Here is a 14,348-nt window from a genome sequence, read left to right as displayed (position 1 = left end):
CAATCAGAGCAGACTGGGCTCTGGTTTCAGACAGAGGGTGAAAAGAGGTGCTGCAGCACAGGGAGTATGAGAACAATAAAGAGCTTTTTGAACATTAAAGCATGGAGACATGTCCCAGTAGAGACACTACATACTGATATGAACCTCAAATGAGCAGAATAGGGCCCTTTTAAAACTGGTTTTGTCTGACTTCTAATGTATGCATGAGCAATACAGTTTCTATCTACTCTACTAGTCTAAGGAGACGATGTATACAGTCTCTCGATTGTTGTGACAAACAAAAACAAAACACAAACTCTGTTTTTATTTCGCCTTTCACTTGTGCCTGAGACACATGATCCATGTTCAGCCGAGGCTTGCCGTCATTGATATACAGTAGTATGTTTCTGAAGGCTATACGTTTAGTCAGATCCACATGGTTCTATTTATACGCTGAATATGCTTTATATCGTGCAGTGTCTTGTCTTAAGGATTTGTACTTGTGTATATAGTTGAGTAGGTGGTGTGTAGCCAGAGCACAATCATTTAAATGCACTGAAGAGCACTGCTGTACTATGTACCGTATAATGACAATAAACTGTAACAGCATTAAAGTAGAAACACGCTTAATAATGAAGCTAACCGACACATGTTTATGCATGATCTATACTGTGCATGTGCAGTTAGTATGTCTGCTATGCTGTTGGTTTCCTGTAGGATTGCACTTGCAAGTGTCAACAAGAAAGAGGAAATACCAGAATTTCAAAAAATGCAAAGCTGAGTATTGTGTCTGAGCAGTGGGTTTTGAGATTTTCAGCATGTAATTTGAAAAATACTGCATTACACAGGCTAAAGGAATGTGTCTGTGTTTTTACAATATCCTGAAAATGGTTTACCTCAATGGCTGGAGTACAGTCTTTACAAATGAGAGCTGCTGAATACCACAACTATCCTGAAATTATGCAATAAACTTTATAGAGCAATATTATCATTTGTCTGTGCAAAGCAACATTTTTCTTAATGTGTTCACTATTTTCTGGAGGGTTTGATGATAAACTATATTGCCAGAAGTTTGTGAATATCTGATATACTGTGTGTGCACTGTGTGTGTGCTGTGTGTGGGCTTTGTACGGATGATATAAGAACTTTCAATTGAATTAGATTTGCTTAATTCTTTGTTAAGAAAATGTGCATTTTACATTTATCCACAGCAGGTAACCACTATTCCAAATGCATTTATTGTAGTCCAAATTAATACAAAAATGGCAATGTAACCTAATATTGTTCCTATTATAAGGTTTTATAGCCCACAATAATAGTAATGGTAATATTGGCGCATCGTTTTTTCATTATATTATGACTGATCTCATATGGTTTTCAGATAATAACTTAACCCTAAAAATAATAATAAATAACATAATAATAATAATACAATAAATTCATACACAATTATAATCACAATAAAACAATTAAAAGTTCAATTAAAGGAATAAAAAAATGCAATAAATACATAAATATTGAATAACTAAAAACCAATAATTGTGTGGGAATAATGATGATACAATATTAATAATATTTAAATAAATGAATAATAATAAAAACAATAATAATACAATTATACAACACATTACAATAAAAAGAAAGTGAAACATGTAATAAATACATTAAAAAAATAAAAATAGAATACCATTATATAAAATAATAATATTAAAAAAGTATGATAAAAAATACAATGAATAATAAAATGATAATAATAAAAAAAATACAACATTTAAAATAACAATAACAATTACAACAACAAAAAACATTACAAAAATTGCACAAGCCAGCTTTACAGGGCCGTGCACCTCCAACAGACAAAGAATGGTAAACTATAAATTAAACAAAACTATATAAAATGTATTAATAGATAAATATAATAATAGTAATAAAACCTCCAAGGGACAGTCCCGTGAGTCCGGTGAGGGACGGTGAGCCCATAACTATTATTGCTGTGCAAATGTGGGTTCGAATCCCAAACATAGGCAGTACAATCACACCCCGACACCAATAACATGATCATAATACATTTAAAAAAACGTTGCATTCAAAACTGTTTTACAACAACAACAAAAATGTAAATAGTAATTAAAAAAATTTTTGTAATTGGGGGCAATGATTTTTATTTGCTGGTTTAAGAAAGAAACATACACAAAGGTGCAGGACTTCTTATCTTTTCATTTTCTTTATCATCTTTGTGAGTTTTCAAATAATGAGATATGTTGTGTCCTTGCAAGCCTCAAGGTTGGCAAGGACACAAAAGAGGGACGGAAAAAAAGGCTGCATTTTTTTTTTTAAATCTGTCGGGCCATACAAATCATTTTAAAAGTTGCTTAAGTTTACTAACATGTCCAAATCGCACATCTTGAAACTAAACCAGTGTTCTTGTTTATTACATTTCTTACAAGTTATACATTTAAAAAGTGGTGGGGACAAAGTTGGCCATTTAAAAAAAAGTGGTGAGGACATGATGCCTATGCTATGGGTGTGCACATAGGCTACTAAAGCAAATACAAATTCTAAAGTGCAATTCCGACAGAAAAATACCTCACCACAAGAATAAAGAGGGAATTGAAAGAGATTAAATAGAGGAAGACAAAAATCTATGTCAAAATTGGGGAGGGTTCAAAGACCTGAACACAAACTGTGTAAATATGGTGTAGAAACACACCACTGTGCTCTCTGCTTGTGAATGTGCTTTGTAACAGCTTCGTTCTGGTTAAACCAGTTTTTCCACTCTGTCGTCACCGAGGCACCTGAGAGAGGATCCTATTACCGGAAGTTACATAGCTTGTTGTCACCTGGGTGGACTTCTCAGGTGAGAGCACACGGTAAATGCTGAAGAAACAGCGATACAGTCAATTAAGAGTTGCGAAATATACGCGTCTGGTTCATTATTCGACGTAAGGAAGATTATTTTCAACTTTCTGTTCCTTTTTCCAGGATTATAGTACAGAAGGGACGCGTCGTGTAGCGGAAGAGGACCGAATTGGTCGACATGTTTTCCACCAGGTTGGTTTCGGTGGCTTTGTTCTTCCTCTCTGCAACAGGTGAGTTATTTTGGAAATCATTGTATTATTTCACGTTTTTGGAAAGACAAATATTTGATAAAAGAATCTAATGTTGCTCAGATTAACTCAACAATGCCAACTATAGCCTAATGGCTATGTTGTCCCTAAATAATCAAATGTTTTTGGTATGTGTTGCTGCTTGAATCCCCAAATGAACCTCGGGGCTTGTCCTCGCAACAACATGTCCGCCTGCATGTGAATTGGACAAAAGCGACTTTAAACAAGGGTTTTTCCATTTTGTAGTCTATCATTTGCAGGATATTTCAATATTTTCGTCCCTGTTTAAAAAAAGAAAGAAAAAGAAGCAGAATATGTAGCTTACCACCAGTGGTGTAAAGTACATGTACTCAAGTAGCCTACTGTACTTGAGTACACTTTTGAGGTACTTGTACTTTACTTGAGTATTTTCATATTATGCTACTTTGAACTTCTACTCCATTACTAAAAAAGTACACAGTAAAATTACTTGATTGTACTTGTGGTAGTAGTGTAACAAGTACTGAGTCCAACACTTTTATTAATGTATGGTAAACATCATTTGTATCGCATGAAACAGAAAAAACATGCATTCTTTTGCTCTTGCCTTATCGCCGCTTCTCAGCGATTACCGTAAATGCGCTATAAATCACGCACTCAAAAATGAAGAACTGCTTATTTGACCAAGCAAACGCGAGAAACGGCTGAGTTGACCGCAGTTACAATTCAGAGGTACATCGTGCACTCTGATATTATTCTGAAATGGACCAATCTGCATGATGCAGGACTTTTACTTGTAACATCTTTCACTTTGGTAGGCTAGCCTACTTCTACTTTTACTCAAGTACAATATTTGAGTACTTCTCCCACCTCTGCTTACCACCAGACTCAAAGACAGTTTTATCCCACAGTGACAGGCCATAAGACTACTTAAACCTTGCGCTAATTATATTGTTGTTTTTGTATTTGTTCTATGTCTTGTAATTGCATTGTTTAGGAACCTGTGACCCAAATGTTTCATTCATAACATAACTTCACCGTAGTTGTGTACCATGACATTAAACCGTTGAATCTTGAGTCTTACTACGCCCTGAGCTGTAAAACCAGAAAGATCAGATGCATTAGTTCCTCTTGTTTTCGTTACCCATTGTTTTTGAATGTAGGAAGAATGCTCTTAAATACAAATGTGTGGTTCCTTAATTATACTCTTGATCTTTACAGTGGCCACATAATGAACAGTGAAGGCCCCTGAAGGTTTATTAAGAAAACAAACTTGCATCTGAGTGTGTAAAAATCCCATATTTGTATTATTCCAGTCACTTGTCCGTGCAGTAGCTCTTTATTTTTGTATCTTAATTACATGTATACTCGCTCCATATATATGTGAGACACTTATTTTCACAAACCCTCTCATATGATCAATGTATTTGGATTTAATGTATGGGTTGATGGCACATTATTTCCAGGAGACAGGGTCTGAAATTAAGCTTTCTCTTCACTGAAACAGCTCAGGAGACATTTTTACAGATCACTCATGACACTCTGAGATCTATGTAGTAGAAATGAAAACACTGAGTAAGCACTATACAGTAGACAAGGGAAAAAACGCATATAACCGTATCCTCTACTAGTTTATTTGTTTTATTCCTTGCAAAAAACTGCCATGGAGAAAAAGCAGGTGTGCTTAATTCATCTCTGCTAGTGTGTAATTAGGTCCTGGTTTTTAATATGGCTGTGTTTATTTCAACCGTTAGGCAATGTTTGCATTATACAACTGACAATATTCGGTCAGGGTTATATGAACCTTAAAAGTTGCAGCATTGTAAAGATTTTCATGAACATCATGAAATGTACAACATGTGTTCACTTGATCTGTGCTAACCTAAACACTTCATCAAACTACACTTGCACAAGTGACTGGCATCAAGGGACTTTATTGTAGACCAAGGCAGAGTGTGGTTAAACGAGTTGACATACCTGGTGTTTTTGAACAAAATTGTATTTCTTTCAGCTGCTATCCGGCTGGTTTTTGTTTGCCTTTGCTGTAATGCTCATCATTGCACCTGCAGTACAGTCTGCTAAATGAAACGGACGCTATACAGCACTTCACACGTGTTTTCTCATACTTTAAACTTGAGTTTTCCCCAACCCTGAAACAAAACAAAGTATGCAAACAAAATAAGTCACGGAGTGTTCCGGTTTCATTTTACACCAGCCGCTTATCTAAACCAAAACTGTGACACTGCGTCCTTATCTCAGCTGAGACCGCCAGTGAGAGACATCTCAAAGGCAAAAAGGAAGTCATTTAAGTAGCCACAGTAAAAATGCTAAATACTTTAAAACAATTATCAAGTCTCTGCTTTTGTATGATTTCCTTTTGTAGTCAAATGTGGTGATGTTTACAATAAATGACCCCACACACAGTTAATGATTAACTGGCTGTAGTTGGAGCTTACACAGGCATGTCTGAACACAAAGGTGGTAATCATGTAACTCTCAATACTTAAAGTAATGTCAGTGTGGGGTAATAGATGCTAATGTTATGTGACAGACAGGCTTTAATAGTCAGGTGTCTCCGCTGCACTACTGAGCCTCGAAAGACCCAGTTTCAACCCGACTGTTGATGGTTTCATCGGAAGTCTTCTGGCTCAGCGGACAGGAATGTGTCACTCTTTTTTTTTCTACCACGCCCTAAAGGCTTGTGAGCATGCTCTGAGTGTTTTAGTTTTTCACGAATACTCTTGGCCTCTGAGATTTGATTGCACACTTCATATTTATTGCTGTGGTAGATGTTTTACCCTAGCCAAGCTCAGTTAATATATCACGTTCTCAAATCTTGTTTGTGGGGCTTTTTTAAATCTATAAAAAGGCAGAAACCACGATGATGATGATGATGATGATGATAATAATAATAAATAATACTATTTAAATAATAAAACAATAGTTATTATTAATTCATATAATCCATATCCAAAGGTGCAGTATTTGCTGATTTATTCTGTAAATGGATACTTTTCCTTTGTTAAACAACCACCTCTTTCTCTCATTATTAATCATGTGACCTAAACCTGTCTTCCTTGTAGTCGAAAAAAACAGTTTGCAGGCAATGCTGCTATAAACTGGATGCTTAATATACTTGAATTATTAATGTGGAGCTATTGAGAAGCGCTTGTATTTTAAATGCAGTGCTGGAAACAGCTTGAATTGTAATTGCATTACTGCCACAATAGTCCACTTTCAGATTGATTGATAAGCATCATAAAGATAAACTGTATGGCAGATGAGTTTCAGCTGATTGTACGGGTGTACCCAATTAGCATTGGTGGAAGAAGTACTGCGATATGATACTTGAGTAAAAGCAGCAATAATGATTTGAAAAAATACGCTGTTACAATCTAAAGTCCTGCATTCAAAATCTTACTTGAGTAAACGTACAAAAGTATTAGCATTCAAAAGTACTTAAAGTACCGGGGGGAAACAAAGTTACCTGTTAGGCGCATTCGTGGAGCTAATTGTTATGACATACTGCTGCTGGATATTTGAACCTATAATTATATGTAGTTGCTATTTATTTATAATTTGTATTGGCTAATTATCTCAATCTGTAAAGTAAATAAAGCTGTCGGATACAGTAAATGTAATGGAGGAAAAAGTAGAATACTTGCCTCTAAAATGTTGTGAATAAGAATTACATCATTTGTTAGACTTACATACATTCAGTACTGTGGACAATCCCCACAGGAGCACTTTGGGGTGAAGTGTCTCAGGGACACAACGTCATGCTGACTGCAGTGGGAATCAAACTTGCTATCCCCTGATTCGAAGTCCAGCACACTATCCACTGAGCCACAGCTTCCCTTGAATGATAAAGTAACATCAAATGAAAATACTCGCTAAATTAATAATGCTTTAAATTGTGTTTGAGTACAGTACTTAAGTAAAGGTACTTCACTACACTCCACCACTGCCTATGGTGTGTGCACTGCATTACTATTTGTTCATGTTTATTTAACAATGTTTGGAGAGTAAGGTGATAAAACCAGTCTATGGATGAAACCCACAGAGAAGACTCTGCCGTCACTGACTCCATAATCAGCCTCAAACCCAAAGCTGTATTTACAGGAAGGGAGAATTTAGACTCAGCTTAAAATGTGCTGATGAACTTCTGCCAAAAGTCTTTAGTGGCAATAAAACATCCTATGCAAACTATAGAACTGAATCAGTCATGCAACTAACGTTTTAAATGTGTAAAAATAATACCTTTACATACAATATGTTGTGCACATTTTCTGGGATGCATTATGGCGACAGACCACATGTGACTTCATCGCCTAATGACATGTTTCCTTTTAATCTCTGTGTCCAGGTGTAAGAAGCTTTTCAGTCACCACCACCAACAACAAAGTGCAGGTCAAAGAGAATGAAGGTGAGTCAGAGATTCATTTTAAAAATACTACCTTTTTTATTGCTTATGACTTAAACGTAATTGTGTTTTTTCCAGGGACGGACCTCACGTGCTCGTATTCAGCCGACTTCGGTTCCAACGCCAGGGTCGAGTGGAAATTTAAAGACCTAAAAGGCTCACAGACGTATGTGGTGTTTGATGGGAAACCAACACGTGAGTACATTTACAATCTTTATTTGTGTCTTTTTAAGAGCATATTGACTAATGACTTTTCACTAAGTACATGTTATGTTTATTTGTTTGTTGTTTACTCTCTTTTTAGTAAGAATACTATATATAATGAACCAAGCTTTTCTAGTCTTCAATGAAGCTTGGTGTAAAGTGGGGCCAAGAAAGACGGGAGTGTAGTCCTTTCAAAGCGGGCACTATCTAGTCTGATCTTTTAATAAACACACCCATACATCTCAATCCTTCTTCAAAACATCCCAAGAAGTTATTCTTTAAAAACACACATATTATTTCGCTATAATTATAAAACACTGTTATTTTAGCCTGTACAGTGTGGGGGTAATACGAGTGTATTTTCTAAATCCATTCTGCCGGTGGTTGTTATCCTTTCATCTGTCATTTTGATGGAATATAGACATATTTTAAGGTTGTGATTGTTATCCAAATTAAATTTGTCAAATTCAGCGAATACTTCCTCATCTGTTCATTCTGTGTGTTTGCTGATACAATTCTGGTGTTAATACGCAGACCTGGCTTTGTAAATAGGAACGGGTGGTTCTGAATATTATTAGATTTTTACATTTGAAGCTTCTACTGAGGTTTCTGTTTAAAAAATGTAATCAGTGAAGGAAACATTTGCATTATGGAATTGCACACACAATACGGTGACACAATTGGTTGTTAGCTAAAAAAGCAATTCCCCAAAATGTGTTGGCAAGACATTTTAAATATCCGTCAGTCCGTGTAACATTTCCATTCGCCCACAGAGCCGTACGCCGGCCGAGTGACCATGTACGGCAATAACCTGAGAATCAACAAAGTGACCCGTAAAGATAACGGAGTGTACGACTGCGAAGTGTCCGCCGGCGAAGGCCAGTTTGGGGAAGTCGCAGTGAGGCTGACTGTGATGGGTAAGGATCCTTTTCTAGTTACATTCAAACATTTCTACTCTACTTTGACTCACATTTTTACAATAAAACGTTTCCTATTTTTGGCATCTGAGTGGACTACAGTATTGCAGTACTCCATGGTAGAAGTGTTTTTCCCTTGCTTTAAACTAAAAACTTTTTCACAAATCGATAATCAGCGAAAATATTGAAAGTCAACCCATTTTCGAAGCTCTATGGATCAGAGATGCAGGGTATCGTACTGTACTAATATTGTTATTTAAGTTCTAAAGTGTATCTACTGTAATCAGTGGTGGAATTGAACAAAGAACAAAGTACATGTACCTAAGTACTCTACTTATTCAAAAAAGTTGAGGTACTTGTACTTTACCCACGTTTTAAAAAAACTGTATTTTACTCCACTACGATATGGAAGACAATGATATATGTTTTACTCCACTACATTTATCTGACAGCTTTTGTTATTTTGAAAACATCCTCCCCTCTGTCATGAACCTTGGAGTGACCTTCACTAGCACTTTTCAATTCGACAGGTCAGCACCGTAGTCAGTCTTTTTAAAGACCTAGAAAGGGTTATTATTAATGCCTTTGTTTCCTCGAGACAGGACTATTGCAACGCTCTGTATGTGGGTATGGACCAGGCCTCAATTAAACGCCTGCAGCTAGTCCAAAACGCAGCTGCACGTCTTCTGACTGGCCACAAAAAGCGTGACCACATCACCCCAATTCTGGCCTCACTGCACTGGCTTCCAATTTTAAAATCCTTTTATTTGTTTTTAAAGCACTAAATGAGCTGGCTCCAGCCTATATAGCCAAACTCCTCCATCGCTACACCCCAGCCAGAGCTTTAAGGTCTGCTGACCAGCTGTTGCTGATAGGGCCCAAGACCAGGCTCAAAACCCGAGGGCCCCGAGCATTCGCAGCAGCTGGCCCCAGGCTCTGGAAGAGTCTGCCCCTCCATGTGAGGTCGGCCCAGACCCTAGGGGTTTTAAATCCTCACTAAAAACTCAGTTCTTCTCTCTGGCCTTCTAGTCAGAGCGGAGCATGACTCCTGACTATTCCCTGTGTTTTTGTTTTTATTACATGTACAGCACTTTGGCTCGACCATAAATCGCTTTTAAATGTGCTTTAAAAAATAAAACTTGATTTGATTTTACAGATTCAGAATATTAGCTCATTCAAAATATAAATCAAATAATGAATTAACATACACATAATTATAGGTTAAGATATAAAGCAGCAGTTTATAGATAATCAATATTCATGATACAATCATTTCAAATGTATGAACGTTAAATTGTCGGGACTACTTTTACTTTAGTATAATTTTGTATGCAGGACTTTGACTTGTAAAAAAGTATTTAAACAATTTAGTAAGTAAAGTACCCGAGTACTTCTTCCACTGACTGATGCAGGTTGTGTATTACTGTACATGGAGACCAGCTGAACTGACTGTTGTTTCCCGCAGTGCCTCCATCTCCGCCCATGTGTCGGATCCCGTCCTCAGTGACGACGGGCAAGGTGGCCATGTTGACCTGCCATGATGGCGACGGCTCCCCCCCCCCCCACGTACAAGTGGTACAAAAACAACATCCTTATGCCCGCCGATCCCAGCAAGATAGCAGGCTTCCGAAACGCCACTTACAAGCTGAATGCAGCCACCGGGAACCTGGTGAGCTTCAACCTGTTACTTTGCAGAATATTTCACGTCGAAAGCTGTGGTCCCTATGGCCTTTACAATTAAAGATGTACCCTGTTGCCGCTTCAGGAGTACCCCGCTGTAACCAAGATGGACTCCGGACAGTACTACTGTGAGGCTGTCAACGATGCTGGTCCTCCGCAGCGCTGCAAAGGCCTGAAAATGGAAGTCCGTAAGTGCTTTTTGTTCTTCCTAGAGGCCCTATTAAGCTAAGGGGCGGGACATCTCTAAGCGGTTGACCAATAATAGCAGAGCCGGCCAGCTAACCAATCAGAGCAGACTGGGCTCTGGTTTCAGACAGAGGGTGAAAAGAGGTGCTGCAGCACAGGCAGTATGAGGAAAATACAGAGCTTTTTTAACATTAAACGCGTTAACATGTCACAGTAGAGACACAAAATACAAATATGAACTTAAAATGATGATATTATGTCCTCTTAAAAAACACATGCGGAACTTACTTATTAAAGACACAGTCATTTCTAACTAGTCTCAGCCTGTGCAGTGTGCAGCATGCTATTTAAAGGTTTATGAACAGGTTTAGCTGCTTTGAAAGAACCAACAGACACTCATAATTTAGAAACAGCTTTCACTTTTCTTTTATCATTTGGGTATTACGTTTTAAACACTCCACGTTCTTTGAGTGTAATTCAGCTAATGCAATATAAAATGTGATGCTTCTCTTCAAGGTGACGTGAACACTGGAGGAATTGTGGCCGGGGTTATTGTGGCTCTGCTGCTCGTGCTGCTGCTGGTACTTGGCATTTGGTATGCCCACAAGAAAGGATACCTGCCCAGTGAGTTTTCCACATTATAAACACAAATTATAGTATATCTGTGATTATCAATATTCTGATATTCAGCGTTGACATTACCAGAAACTGTTCACATCTGAAAAGTTGTTCCCTCTTTTCACAAGTTGAAGAAGTTTCTCAGCTCCCACACATAGTCAGCACAGAGTTAATTGAAATAGTGCCAAGGGAGCAGTTGGGGCGCTCCATATTTGACTTATTATTCATATCATCATTAACTCCATATTGTTTTTGCTCCAATCAGTACTTAAGATGGAGACCCTTTTAGTTCCCTACAGACTGAGCTAATGTTTAGCCATGCTATGCAACTCAAAATCCACAGAATATAATAGAAGCCTAATACTGGATGTCCAATAAAACATTTGAAATATTAATCATTTTCTGGGAGACGATACTACCTTTTATTTACGATAAATTAAGCAGAGTATTGCATATCATTTGTATATGTGCAATATAAACAAAGTACTTTATCCCACTGACGTTTTTCTCATTCTTTCCTTTACAGAGAAGGCAGAGAGGTAAGAGGATTCCCCCCCCCCTTTTTTTTTTTTACTTTCTAGTAGCTCAATAATCTGTGTCTAAAATGGGTCATCTGTAAATGTAAAACACCTTCCACAAATGCATAAAAAAAGATATGTAAACTCACAAAAATATCTGCAAATACACAAACAAATTCCATAAATAACACATTGATAATAATGAGACAAATGTACTTCCATATACTGTGGATATGTATATATTTTTATTTTACTACATTTTTTATATTTTCAACTTGTGTAATTCTTGTTAACAATGCTGCTGTAACAAAACTATTTCCCAATTTGGGTTGAATACAAATATTTATATATCTTGATCCTCAAAACCACATTTCTGATTTTGAATGAATACTTAACATGCAAAGATTTGCACACAGTGGCTTGGACTGCAGAAAAAGTAGTGCGATGATGTTTGATGTTACAGGATCTGTGATGAATGAAATGCAGATCTTTTTATTTTAATTTTATAATGATGTCTCTTGTGATGAGCTTCAAATTAGTATTTCACTTCTCCCTGCAGCAAACCAAAGCCCAGCGTGGTGTACCAGCCGACGTCTTTGCATTCTGGTGGTGGTGAAGATGAAGATGTAAGTATGAGCATTGTTCAAAAGGTTTATAAATCAATCATGTCTGTATGTTAAGTTGAGGACATTTGCAGGAGGAATTTTCTAGTTCTGATGTTTTTTATATGTCTGTTTTTAGGGGGAATTCAAACAGAAGTCGTCGTTCGTGGTATAGTCTTCAAAAGGGAGATAACATTTGTTTTAAATGTCTCAGCGTGGGACTTTTCTGAAGTTTTTAGTGATGCCTGTCATTTTATTAGCTCCTAAATGGCAGTTTTTTACGGACCATTGTGATTGTTTGAGTTGAATTGGACTGTCTGCTTTATTGTCTCTCATGCTTCCTGGTTATAGGACATCATTTAGCAAATGTAGGTTGTGAGACCGCTTTAATTATTTTATAGGTTGTTTTAATGAAATGACTCGTGGCTACTCGTGACCTGTTTCAGCCTCAAAAGATTTACCATCTATGTTTGGATTGTGTTTCCGTGTGCATCCTCATACTGTGTGTGTTTGCGTTTCTCTTTTTACACAAACTTCTCTCATGTAAAATATTGTTTTTCTATTAATGTTTGTTTTTCTTGTAAATAACTAAACAGTTTTTACTGTTGTAATTTAAAATCATCTTATCCCTGAGCTTCCTTACATTAACTTGAAACTATACTACTACTGCTTTTAGGACATTAACCATTTAGATGCACATTTCTAGTTAAACTTGTATTATATTTGTCTGGTCTTGGTGTCTGATTTGTAAGTATTTAAAACTTTTTTTTGCTCAACTAATTGGTATTTATCAGGGTGTAGACTGACACTTCAGTCAACTTCCTGTTGAAACAAACGGACATCAGCCTTCCTGTTGAGTGGAAGTTGATGTGTTAAAAAAGTTTTTAAATAATTACCTGCCTGTTTGCAAGGCCTCTTGTGTTGCCTTATATTAACGATAAATTACCCAAACTCTTGTGAGATGATGGTCCTAATATTAGTTCTGTCTCCATGCACAAAGATTATATTATTTGTTACCCTTGACATTTTTTTAATTCTCAGGTAATGTGTTTTAGTAGTACGATCATGTCAGACATCAATATATCATGAGTTTATAATATATCATCTTTCAGTTACAATATTCACTTTTAAAACACTATATTTTCTACATTGCTTCACCTTTCCATGGTAGAGAATTTAGAGCTGATGATTGTAACTTTGTCTTAATATTTGGTTAATAAAATGTTGTTGATAAATTGTGTCTACTGTCATGTTTATAGTAGGTTATATTTAACTTTTCATAAAGACATTTGAGCTATAAATTGCTTATCTTGCTACATCTATTTTTGTGAAGATGATTTTACAGGCAAGGTCACTGGCTAAAAATAAGGTAATGAGTGGTGAAGACTCAAGTCTATTCAATGAAACATCTTGTGACATATGATCTTGATTTATTCACTCAAACCAAATGTAGGCCTATATCAGAATCATAATAGGCCTACCTTTATTCGTCCCACAGAGGGGAAATGTACATTTGTTACAGCCAAAAGAGCCAATGCAGTTCAGAAGAAACTTACATAGCCTAACAATAACAACGTTACTTGTTTGTTTACCAAGCTACATACACATATACTTATATGGTTGAGTAAAGATGATAATAAATTAGACGACAACTTCAAAATTACGTTATTTTTTTAATGTTAAAATTATGTGTTTACAGTTTGCCATCCAAGTTGCTAAGGCAACTGAGGATGGCGTTCTTTTCTCCTAATGGTTCACTGCGCATGCGTGAAGTGTCGACACCCACTTTCCAGACAGGAAGTGTGACTAACTTTTTCCATCGTATGGCCCTACCTCGACATTTTTCATCATACTACCTCATCTAACGTGATTCATTTAAGCACACAAGAGTACAAACAGCGTGTGGGTGTGTTGTTCAGTTTAGTTCTTGTTCTGCATGAGAACTTACCGCACAGGACTTCCGGTCCCCTCACACATCTGTGTACTGTCCCTTTAACTAAGGGGGCCGCACAGTTGAAGCTGCAATATTTTACAGGCTGCTCCTCCGCTCACTCAGGACCCATTCATAAATAACACATCGTGTGGAAAAGAGAGCTCATACAGCATCTGATTTTTAATTAATCGGAACTAGGGAC

General features: G+C 36.8%; 1 protein-coding gene across 1 annotated transcript; it reads left to right on the top strand.

The window, feature by feature from the left end:
• The first annotated feature begins 2,856 nt into the window (after positions 1-2,856).
• f11r.1 (F11 receptor, tandem duplicate 1) lies at positions 2,857-13,448 on the top strand. Its single transcript, XM_010766055.1, is given in 11 exon segments — positions 2,857-3,068; positions 7,432-7,491; positions 7,567-7,683; positions 8,466-8,609; positions 10,075-10,163; positions 10,165-10,278; positions 10,375-10,477; positions 10,992-11,099; positions 11,620-11,632; positions 12,171-12,237; positions 12,353-13,448. Coding segments are annotated over 11 exon segments (903 nt in total). The 5' UTR covers positions 2,857-3,016; the 3' UTR covers positions 12,389-13,448.
• Positions 13,449-14,348: the final 900 nt, after the last annotated feature.

Source organism: Notothenia coriiceps, unplaced genomic scaffold, assembly GCF_000735185.1.
Source record: "Notothenia coriiceps isolate Sejong01 unplaced genomic scaffold, NC01 NC01_scaffold00002957, whole genome shotgun sequence".
NCBI classification, from domain to species: Eukaryota; Metazoa; Chordata; class Actinopteri; order Perciformes; family Nototheniidae; genus Notothenia; species Notothenia coriiceps.
This window is presented reverse-complemented; position numbering and strand designations above follow the sequence as displayed.